The 12006-nt window shown below is 41.5% G+C and overlaps 1 protein-coding gene across 2 annotated transcripts in view; it reads left to right on the top strand.

Moving 5' to 3' along the window:
• The window catches only part of RTN4IP1 (reticulon 4 interacting protein 1), a 30650-nt gene extending 19861 nt beyond the window's left edge, over positions 1-10789 (top strand). For both annotated transcript variants that reach the window (XM_075864212.1, XM_075864210.1), the window contains exons 7-9: positions 4718-4901; positions 5044-5136; positions 10655-10789. In XM_075864212.1, coding sequence (XP_075720327.1) covers positions 4718-4901; positions 5044-5136; positions 10655-10774 — 397 coding nt within the window. In that variant the 3' untranslated portion in view covers positions 10775-10789. The remainder of the gene's footprint in view (positions 1-4717; positions 4902-5043; positions 5137-10654) is intronic.
• Positions 10790-12006: the final 1217 nt, after the last annotated feature.

Raw genomic sequence — 12006 nt, 5'->3', positions numbered from 1 at the left:
TTACAGATTTTGCTAGGGATTTGCAGCAAATTAACCCTTTGCATTGTAAGGGTATGTTCACACGGCCTATTTTCAGCCGTAAACGCCCCGAAAAATGGCTAAAAATACGGAGGCTGAACGCCTCCAAACCTGCCAATTTATTTCAATGGGAAAAACGTTGTTTCGTTCCCACAGGGCATTTTTTAACGCGGCTGTTTGCAAAAACGACGCGTAAAAAAACATCCCATAAAAAAGTGCATGTCCCGTCTTGAACTGTTTTTGGAGCTGTTTTTCATTGTCTCAATAGAAAAACAGCTTCAAAAACGGCTGTAAAGAACGCATCAAAAAACGCTTGATGCATAAAAAACGGCTGAAAACTAGAGGCTGTTTTCCCTTGAAAAGCTCCGTATTTTACGGCCGTTTTTTGTTTGCTGTGTGAACATACTCTAAAGGGTAAAATACGTTCCAATTCTGCAACATAATAGGCATGTTGCTGATTTAATAATCAGCAGCACGTCCTAAATTCCATGCAGATTATTTTCTGCTGCATGTGCATGGGGTTTTGAAAATGAGTTAGGGCTAATTCAGACGAGCGTGTTAAATGTCAGTATGATGGCCATTGTTCTAACGGCCGTCACATGGTTGCATGTATTTCTATGAGGCTATTTACACAGTCGTTGTTTTAACGGACTGTGTAAAGGGCCGTGAAAAAATAGTACATGTCCCATTTATGTCCGTTTTTACAGATCCCTCAATAGACTCAAGTCTATGAGGGATTCGTGAGAACTGATCCCACACGGTTGCAAATTGGCAGTGAAAAACGGCCATTTCGCACACGTTCGTGAACATTTGTAGTGAATTTTCAGTGCGCAATCCGCAAAAGAAATAGGAGACAAATCCGCCACTTCTGAAGGGGCCTTGTTGAAACGTCCATGTTCGGTCCGTTTTATATGGACCGTATGTCGGCAGTATTTCCCGGAACTACCACAATTAAGGGAGCTGGGCTCCTAGCGTCATAGTTATCTATGACGCTAGGAGTCCCTCTCTCTCGGCGGGAATACTGTCCCTGGTCCCGTTCTGAAAACATGATTACAGTATGGACCCGGTTTCCCGCGGAGAGACCGGTACACCTGGCGTCATAGATTACTATGTTGCTAGGAGCCCGGCTCCCTGAACTGTGGTCGGTCCGGGAAATATGGCCGATACACGGTCTTTATAAAACGGACCGAGCACGGGCATCTGAATAAAGCCTTAATCTATTTACACAGTGCGGTCAAATCAAAACATTTTTGCAAAATGGCAACAAAAACTTGATTTTACAGCACTTTGACTATAGCCTAACAGCACTGTTTTACCATGTTTTGTACCCTTTTTTTAATGCAATTTTCGTAATCGCGGCACAAATCACACGTGCCATTTTTGCCGCGATTACAAAAATCGCGGCAAAAAACCTCTACGGCAACATTTTTAACATACTTTTTATAATCAAGTTATATATAATCAAGTGGCGTCAGGAGGAATGTAAAGCAGGATGGAGAGAGTGGACACTCGCCAACCCGCAGGTCTAGTTGGCGGTGTAGGGAAGGAGCTGGCTGGTGGGCGGGATCTCTCCACACAGAGTTTCTACATGCTGCATCTTCCCCTTCTGTAAGTCCTCTCAGAGCCCCAGCGTTACTTCAGAGTAAGGAACAGGCCCTATTACATTGCAGGGTCCGTTCCTTTCTCCAAGTGACTAACGCTGGGGCCCTCAATGAAATGTGTAAAGTTGCTGAGAAGCGAGGGCGCCTATTTTTGATCATTCTCGCCGGGCCCCTGACTGCAGTACCAGCTGTACTGCCGTGATGGCGGTCCTAACCTCACGATAATTTGAGTGGACAGTCTTGAAGAGGCAATGTCTCAGAACTTGCTATCTTTCCTGCAAGATTTCATTAATAACATACTAATTTACCCCCAGTTAAGCCTGTTCTCCTTACTGTGGGCATATAGGCTGACTTCACTGCCTCACGATACCATATGTATGCTTTCCTGTGTAGAGGATTGTGCAGATTTGTTCAGTTTAACATGATCAGGACATATTTTATAAGTGATATGCCATGAATGTCTGCGTTTGGGAATATCTACTACTGCAAGCAGAGTTCTTGAAAATGGTGAGGATTTAAAACACTAGGGGGTAATTAATCAACCTTTTTGTGCCACCCTCCCCTCTTTTGTGGAAAGGAGGTGTGGCCTCCAGAAATGGGGAGTGGTCACTATGGCCTACAAAGTTATTATAATTTACGCCAGAAAACTGGCGTAAGTTATAGGCGAAATCTACGCAAGCTTCTAGCTGGTGTAGATTTCACTCTATGGGGCATGTCGAAGTAGATGCCCGCGCTGGGCCTCATATCTTGCCCCTCCCGATCAGACTAACCCCCGCCCATGACCGTTAAAAAAAATTATAATTTGAATTAACATTAAAAAAAATGATACTCGCCTCAACGCTTTTCTTCTCCTCTCCGGCTCCCTCATCACTCATCATTCCAGCGCTGCTTATACTACACAATGACACAGAAGGCATCAGGATGTTTTATGCGACGCAGCACTTAAAGTGCTGCGTTCCATAGAAGGTGCTGACGCTGCTCGGCGTCAGGACCTTGTACGAGCGGCGCTAGAGTGATGAGGGAGCCAGAGGGGAGAAAAGGAGCTGAGGTGAATATGTTGGTTTACTTTATTGCCGATATTGGGGGAATATATAGCGCATGGCCGCGGTAGTGGCGACACAATTAATAAATGTGTCAGAGTTTACTCCAACTTTTCATTCTATCAAGACTGGTGTATGAAACGCCAGTCGTAATAAATTCCCCCCCCCCCCCCAAGTATATTAGATTGATAGTTAGAAAGTTTCATATTCAGAGATTAAGCTTTATTTATATATAACCAGAAAACGCCTTTTGCTGTATTTGTGCGATCTCACTGCAATCCCCCATAACGGTACAATAGATCCCAGTTACGGCCTATGAGCCTCATCAAAACTATCTGTAAGACTTGCTGCTTTGTTCATAGCAGCCTATCAGAACTCCGCTTTTATTTCTTAAACTGCTCTGGAAAACTGAAAGTTGTCCTGTAATTGGTTGTTATGGGCAACAAGAACAGTGTTTGCTGGCAGACCATTTTGATAAATGTGACCCTTTTACTTTGTGTTTAAACCTTTGCATAAATAGCAGCCATGTCTCATGTCATATAATGTAGATGAAAATAAAACCATATTCCATAAAAGTATATTATTTTCCAGTTTAATAAACCGTAACTATTCTTTACAGAGGACAAAAGTTCACTTAATACAATGGGTAAGGCTTCGTTCGTGCTCTATTCTGATGTTCCGTCTGAGGTTTCCGTCAGAATAGAACCCTGACTGACCCAAACGGAAACCATAGGTTTCCGTTTCCATCCCCATTGATTTAGATGGTGACTGATCCGGCGCCAATGGTTTCCGTTTGTCTCAGTTGTGCAAGGGTTCCGTCCTTTTGACGGAATGAAAAGCGTAGTCAAGTACAGTATTGATTCCATCAAAACGACAGAACCCTTGAGACAAACGGAAACCATTGGCATCGGATCCGTCACCTACGGTTTCCGTTTGGGTTAGTCAGGGCTCTATTCTGACGGAAATGTTTTAGTAAAGCATTATTTTACTGTATGTGTGAGTGATTGCAAAGCAGTTTCGGCTCTCATGCTGATGCTGTGGTATGTTTCTTTAAATTTGCATAATTTGAACTAAGCCGTTACAATTAGGGCCTGTTCACATCACGTCTGCCTTTCGTTTGGTCTTTCCGTTCATCTGTTCTGTCAGAGGATCGGAAGAACAGAAACAATTTTTTTACAGAAACAATATCGTAGTGTGCTGCGCTATTGTTTCCATTAAAAAAGAAAAGACTGGACGCAAACTGAATCTAACTGAGGAAAAAAAAATACCATTGAAATAAATGGTACTGCAAACAGAAACTATACGTTCCGTTTGCCTTTCTGTTTATCTGTTCATCTGACTGAATAGATGAACGGAAAGACCAAATGGAAGGCAAAGTGATGTGAATAAACCCTTAGATGAGTGGATAACATCACCATCTTTTCTTAGATTTCCAAAGTTTGGGTATTATGATTTTTTTTTTTTATTATTGCTTACAGCGATATTCGCAGTTGAGAAATTTAGACAACAAACGATCATTCTGTCAGCCGTCATCTTAGTGGGACATCAGTAATTTAGCTGTAACATCCAAAAATCTGCAGTTTATTTTCAGCTTTTAAAACCTTCAGCTGCCATGGGTGAACATAAATGCTCGTACACACTTCGCAGAAATTTTCTGTGATTGTTAAAGGCTCATTGTTTTGAATGCAGGGCAATGTTTTGACTGTTGTAACAACTTCTCATGAGACCTTGGCCAATCGCTTCCAGCCATGGTAGAATTTTGTTTGCAGTTATGTCTTGTCCCATTGTAGTCTATTGATAGTTAGTTTTATTTTAAGTTTCGAATGTTATTTTGGAATATTATAATAAAGAATTGTAAACTTGTGTCTACAACATTAGTATTTACTTAAAGGTCCTGAAATCCTGCTGTTCCATCATGAGATCGATATATTATGGACCTTCCTAGGCGGGAAGAACAAAGTTGACCAATTTCCATTTTCTTGATTTAATGTTTTGCGTGTCTTTGGGTATATATATTTTTATTTTTTTTAAAGTAGTGTTTTCTAATTTTATTTCCAGATTTGATGCCATTCTTGATAACGTTGGAGGAACGAGTGAGGAATTAGCTCTTCAGTATCTAAAGCCATGGTCTGGAGCCACATTTGTAACGCTGGTCACTCCTTTTCTGTATAACAATGATCGGCTGGGGATAGCGGATGGTATGATGCGTACAGGTGTTACTCTCGTGTCAAAAGTAATGAAGGTAATATTTCCTATTTCTGGTCAGTGTTCACTTGGGAAGTCTAACGATAAATATTTTCAACGGTGTCCGTTATATGCACATAGCGAGATTCTACTACTATGCCCAAGCTGCAGTAAGTCATACTACCATTTTCTTTTTTTAGCACTACTGCAAAGGAATCCACTACCGATGGGGATTCTTTGCTCCCAGTGGTCCATTTCTAGATGAAATAGGAGAGCTTGTTGATGCTGGCAAGGTATGTGGCAGTTCGGTAAAGGAGTGCTATTTCCATTGTGTACACCTACTCTATAAAATGGTGTCAGAATTTACTTACTAGGTCATAGACAATTATGCATATTGATCGGAGTAACGACCCCTCGTCCCTATCCATAGCTCCGTGTGACCGTTTTGGGTACATAGAACTTGAGGAACTTTTATGATCAAAAAAACAGTATTCCACCTTTTTTTTGGAGGGGTTTATTGCATAAATTAACGCATTTGTTTTATAGTACAGGTCGTTAAAGTTGCAGCAATACCAATTATGTGTACTTTTTTTTTTTTTTTTTTTTTAATACTTTTTCCATAATAAAAAGGGTCTTTCTTTTGGATTTTATTTAAGAACTTTTTTTAAAGATTTTTTTTTTTAGTCCCTCTAGGGGACTTGGGCAAGCGATCGCTTACATAATACACTGCACTACTTATGTTTTTCATGCGTGTCGCACGGACCTATATTAGTCTATGGGGCAGTGCAGACAGTCCGTGATTTTTGCACAGAGTGAGTCCGCTGCGTAAAACTCACGACATGTCCGTTCTTTGTGCGTATTTCGCGCATCACGCGCCCATTGAAGTCAATGGGTGCGTGAAAATCACACGCACCACACGGAAGCACTTCCGTGGGACGAGCGTGATTCGCGCAACAGCAGTAAAAGAATGAATGTAAACAGAAAAGCACCACGTGCTTTTCTGTTTACAAACATCCAAACTGTGTCATAATGATGGCGGCTGCGCGAAACTCTCGCAGCCACGCATCATACGGGGATGACACATGGAGCTGTTAAGTGCCTTTTGCAAAACACACACGCTCATGTGAATCCGGCCTTAAAGGCATACACATATCGCAAACCTGGGAGACTTTTTTTTAAGCCCCTGGCTGCCGATGGGGTGACAGGTTCTTCTAACTACTTATAAGTCGCAGTCTACTGGCCGCAGCACGCGAGGCGTTAATCAGCTGGGATTGGAGTTGGCTCTGATCCCGGCTGTTGCTGGCTGTAATAGACAGCTGACAACCACAGCGGATTTTGCAGTCATGGCTATACGTACAGTGCTTAGATCTAACTACATAGCGCCTGCAACATAAACGTTAGATTGCTCTAAGGCCTCATGCACACGAACGTGGTTTTGCGGCCGCAATTCTTCCGAAAATCCATGGGAGAATTGCGGCCCCATTCATTTCTATGGGGCCATGCACACGACCGTAGTTTTTATGGCCCGGGAGCCCGCACCGCAGAAAGAACGGACATGTCTTATTAGGGCCGTGTTCTGGGGTCCGGGCTCATTGAAAATAATGGCCGCGGCCATGTGCATGTGCTGACAGTCCGCTGCTGGCCGACCTGAAAATCACGGCAGTGCACATGGTTACGGTCATGTGCATGAGGCCTAAAGGGTTAAATAAACTCTCTGGGCAAAACTGGTATTATTTTGTTATTGCTGGTGCAAGCCCCCAAGAGGGCGTAGCATGACATAGAGATTCAAAGAGCAACAATAAGAGAATCCCCCAGTCATTCACACCAGATATCGGTTTTGCCCAGTGTCTGTTTTTTGTTTTGTTTTTAATATATATTTAGCATGTTACAGAAATGACGACTTCTTGAGCAATATCGTTCAATGTAAATTTAATTCAGTTTAATCATTTGCCTGCGTACGATTGAAATATTATTCTTGTCGAGGCTAATGAATCATTTCCCAAATGGATGTATGATTGTCGATGCAGAATCTATTTATGTTTTCGGGGACAAGAGAAAGTGACAAGCATGTGGAAAGTAAACTCTGTATCATCTGTGGTATTTTTGCATAAACAGATGTATATTTCTCTAATCCCTGCTCTCTGTAGACCTACGTTTTAATCCCTCTTCCCAGAATACAACAAAAGTGCCTTGTGCTGGGAGTCTGATGTTCTGCTGTAAATAGGCTGTGATTTTATTATTCACATAATCTCCCCTGATCATTGTGTATTCATCCTGCACCAAGCCTTCCCCGCCTTTGCTGCCTTAATACAGGAAGGACTTTTAGCTGACTCAGTTGATTTTAGCAGTGGCTCAGTGATATGTTGCCCTACTGTATGGTCAGCCGTTCCAGGATTAGATAGACAATGTATCCGATCAATGCAAATAACACCATGCTAGATGGAGGGGATCATCACTTTGGTATTCATGTCTCAGTGTTTTTATCACTGAATATAGCAGAATTACTTGAACAATACAAGAGATGAAGTGATCTCAATCAAACATACTTACATCTGTTTTATGGTGAAAAACAAAGCATTTGTTTCCTTATTAACTATATAGATTCTCTGGTAATTAGGATGAACAAATATCATTTTATTCCAATAGATTTACCAGGACACAGCCATATTTAGCCATAAGTGCCTAGAATAATTGGGGCACATTCAGACATAGCGGAAATTTTCCACTGACTATTTTTCTGCAAGTTTGCGGCACATACGCAATGAATCTGCAGCAAAATCGGCATATTTAAGGGTTCGTCAAGACGTGGCAGATTTTTCAGCAGACTTGCTGTAGATTTAAATTTTTGCATTGCAAAGCTGAAATCCACTGTGAAAATCCGCTGTTTCTCCGCAACAGACTGTGCATGGCTCAGAATGTAAATTCCACACCGTAAGCTATTTTCCGCACAGTTGTTTTCCACAACGTCTGCACTAACTTAACTAAAAAGCTATAGAAACCAAAGGAAAAAAATGTCTGCTTCGGATTTCCATTGCGGCCTATCTGCAGTGGAATTCCGCAGCAAATACGCCATGTCTGAATGTTCCCTTGCTCTTGAATGCCCACGTATTTTCCTTCACTAAAGGCTATGTGCACTTTTGCAACTGTTATTACTGCTTCTATGCATCTGAAGAATATTAAATAAAAATATTCTACCGTTTAGTGTATATATCTCCTATACATTATAAAAATAATAATAATCTTTATTTATATAGCGCCAACATATTCCGCAGCACTTTACAATTCAGGGGGAACATGTACAAGATATCAGACATTACATAGTGACAAAAGTAATTTACAATTCAAACAAGAGGAGTGAGGACCCTGCTCGTAAGAGTTTACAATCTATGAGGAAATAAGGGAGACACAAAATGTTAAAAGTGCTCACCAGATTATAAGTGCCCTGTCTCCTACATAATCTGATCAGTGCTGTAACGTAGATAACAGCATTGGTTTTTATTTTGAAAAACGATAATTTTTGAGCAAGTTATGAACAATTTTAGATTTATGCTAATTAGTTTCTTAATAGACAACTGGGCGTGTTTTTACTTTTTACCAACTGGGCGTTGTACAGAGAATTGTATGATGCTGACCAATCAGTGACCAATCAGTGTCCTGCACTTCTCATTGTTCCAGCCCAGCTTCTTTCACTGCACAATCACGCTGTAACAATTTGCTGGAACAATGAGAAGTGTATGATGCTGATTGGTCAGCGTCATACACTCCTCTGTACAACGCCCAGTTGGTAAAAAGTAAAAACACGCCCAATTGGTCATTAAGAAACGAATTAGCATAAATCAAAAATTGCTCATAACTTGCTAAAAAATGATCATTTTCAAACTAAAAACCCCGGTTATCTACATTACAGCGCCAATCACATTATGTAGGAGATAGTGCACTTATAATCTGGTGACAGAGCCTCTTTAAGTACAATGGTCCAGCCATCTTTTATACATATGGGGTAGTACACATAAAGCTGCATGTGTCGGTCACCAGCCAGTGTCTATGTATGACCGATATGAAGTGCATTAGGGTGTAGGGAGTGGGGGATACTGCTGAATGAAGAGGTCAAGTTCTGGTGACTAATGTATTAGAAGGGGGGTAAAGGAAAGGAGTCAGATTAAGGAATGTTACAGGTCTGTATAAAAAGATGTGTTTTCAAGGCATGTTTAAAACTGGATGTTGGGAATTAGTCTGGGGTAGCGCATTCCAGAGCACTGGTGCAGCATGAGAAAAATCTTGGAGACGGGAGTGGGAGGTTTGGTTTATGGCGGATGTTAATCTGAGGTCGTAGGCAGAACGTAGAGCGCGAGTAGGGTGATAGACAGAGATGAGTGAGGAGATGTAAAAAGGTGCAGCACTGTGGAGAGCTTTGTGGGTGCGAGCAATAAGTTTACATTTTATTCTAAATGGAATGGGCAACCAGTGCAGTGACTGGCACAGGGTAGATGCGTTGGTGTAGCGATTGGTCTGAAAGATGAGCCTGGCTGCTGCATTAAGGATAGATTGGAGAGGGGAGAGTTTAGTGAGGGGAAGACCGATCAGTAATGAGTTACAGTGGTCAAGACGAGAGTGAATCAGAGCGACAATGAGAGGTTTGGCTGTTTCCAGAGTAAGAAAAGGGTGGATTCTGGAGTTGTTTTTGAGGTGAAAGTGACAGGAGCGTGAAAGTGATTGAATGTCAGGAGTAAAGGAAAGATCTGGGTCATAAATTACCCCAAGACAGCGGGCGTGCTGCCTGGGAGTTATGGTAGTGCCACACACTGAGATGGAGACTTTAGGTAGGTTAGTAGATGGCGGGAACACAAGGAGCTCCGTTTTAGAAAGGTTCCGTTTCAGATAGAGAGAGGACATGATGTTAGAGACAGCGGACAGAAACAAAATATGGTTACAAAAGTGTACATATCCTTTAATTAAAATATTGCAAAGATAATTGAAGTGATTTGGTTAGGGGATGTCTGTACTGCCTAAAACTTCTACGACTAGGAGAACAAAAGAATTACAAATCCCACCCATCGTCCATATTTGGCAGAACTGGCTGGCAGTTGCATTATATTGTGATTCTGAACTATGTATGTATGTGTATATATAAGGGCCTGTTCACATCAGCGTTGGCTTTCCATTCCGTCTGAGGTGTCCGTCGGGTGAACACCGCAATGGAAAGTCAAACTGAAACCACAGCTTCCGTTTCAGTCACCATTGATCTCAATGGTGACGGAAACATTGCTTCAGTTCATCACCATTCCGGTAGGTTTCCGTTTTAACGACGGAATCAATAGCGGAGTCGACAGCGCTATTGATTCAGTCGGAAAAACGGAAACCTGCAGGAATGGTTACTAACGGAAACCATTAGCAATGTTTCCGTCACTATTGATATCAATGGTGACTGAAATGGAAGCTGTGGTTTCAGTTTCACTTTCCATTGCGGGGTTCACCCGACAGAAACCTCCGACGGAACCCCGAAATGGAAAGCCAACGCTGATGTGAACAGGCCCTAACCTCTATCCCCTGCCTGTCCTAAATTTTGTTGAAATTTACAGTGACCAGCCAGTACCTTATTTATGTGCTGTATATGATTCTGTGCAGCTGAGTTTATGGTGCTTCTAATTTGTGCTCCTAATATAAAACCTTTTTTTTCTTTTTTACCAAGGCCTAATACTTTTTATAGAATTTGGACTGCATATAGTTACATGTTGGTGTTTATTTGGCGACTTTTATCATTTATAATTTTATGTAAATCAGTAGGCATTTTTCTTTATTCTTTATCCTTAGATACGTCCTGTAATTGAAGATGTATTACAATTTTCTGACGTCCGCAAAGCCTTCCAGAAGTTAGAAGCAGGACATGCTCGAGGAAAAACTGTCATTCAAGTTGTTGATCCTAAAAAATAAAAATATATTTTTGTACTTCTATTTTCCTAAAAGTTTCTTTGCGTCGTTTTCCATTTTAGCAGGGGAGCAGTGATGTACTCTTCTAATTTCTAAAGTGTTTAGTTTTGGAAATGCATTTAAAATGCTTTCCAATGTGAGTCTTATAAGTAGGTGAAGACCATATGTGGGGCACTATATACAGGGGGCGCTATATGTGAGACACTATACAGGGGTGGGCTATATGTAGAGCACTATCTATAGGGGAGCTATTTTGTAGGGCACTTTCTATAGGGGTGGGCTATATGTGGGACACTATATACAGGGGTGGGTTACCTGTGGGGCACTAGCAACAGGGTGGCTATATGTAGGGCATTGTCTACAGAGGTGGGCTATACGTGGAGCACTACCTATAGGGGAAGCTATATGTAGGGCAGCATAGTGGCTATGGGGGCACTATCGACAGGGGGCATGGTGTGTGTGTGTGTGTGTCAGTGTATGGTACTATTATAATCAGGGACACAATGTATGGCGCTATTATAGTTACAGGTGCAAGAGGTGTTGAGAATTTTAACTTTGTTTATAGGTGCAGAAATGTTTTAAAAGTAAGAAGCTGAAGACATCTGAGCGGAAAACTGCAGAATTGGGTCATGGCCGGTAGGAATCCGTCATATATGTCTGGACCGGAGGGAGAAGAAAAGAACTAGAATATGAGACGTCACCGGTGAGTCACTTAATGTAAATGTTTATTCTGCCTCTAATCAGTACTGTAGTCACTGTATGATCTGCAGCATATCCTTACCACTGTTCGGGCCATGCTGGGAGCTGTAGTTTTACGCCGTACAAACCTATACGGCTAAATTGAGCTGTGTTTGTTCTGGTGTTGTATATATGTATGAGATTGGTTTTGGTGCTGTGTATATATGTAATGAGTTTTTTGTTCTAGTGCTGTATATATGTACTGAGCTTGGTTGTAGTGCTGTATTTATGTACTGAGGTTGGTTCTGATGTTGTATATGTATGGGCTTGGGTCTAGTGCTGTATTTATGTACTGATCTTGGTTGTGGTGCTGTATTTATGTACTGAGCTTGGTTGTGTTGCTGTATATATGTCGGAGCTTGATTCTGGATCTGTAGTTATATAGGATATATTTCTAATAAAATTGCAGGGCAGATGGAATTGTTCTCAATTCAATGTATATTTAATGGGAATCTGTCAGGTAGTTTTAACCCCTTGAACCGCCACCATGCGGTAAT

This window comes from Rhinoderma darwinii, chromosome 4 (assembly GCF_050947455.1).
Source record: "Rhinoderma darwinii isolate aRhiDar2 chromosome 4, aRhiDar2.hap1, whole genome shotgun sequence".
Classification (NCBI taxonomy): Eukaryota; Metazoa; Chordata; class Amphibia; order Anura; family Rhinodermatidae; genus Rhinoderma; species Rhinoderma darwinii.
This window is presented reverse-complemented; position numbering and strand designations above follow the sequence as displayed.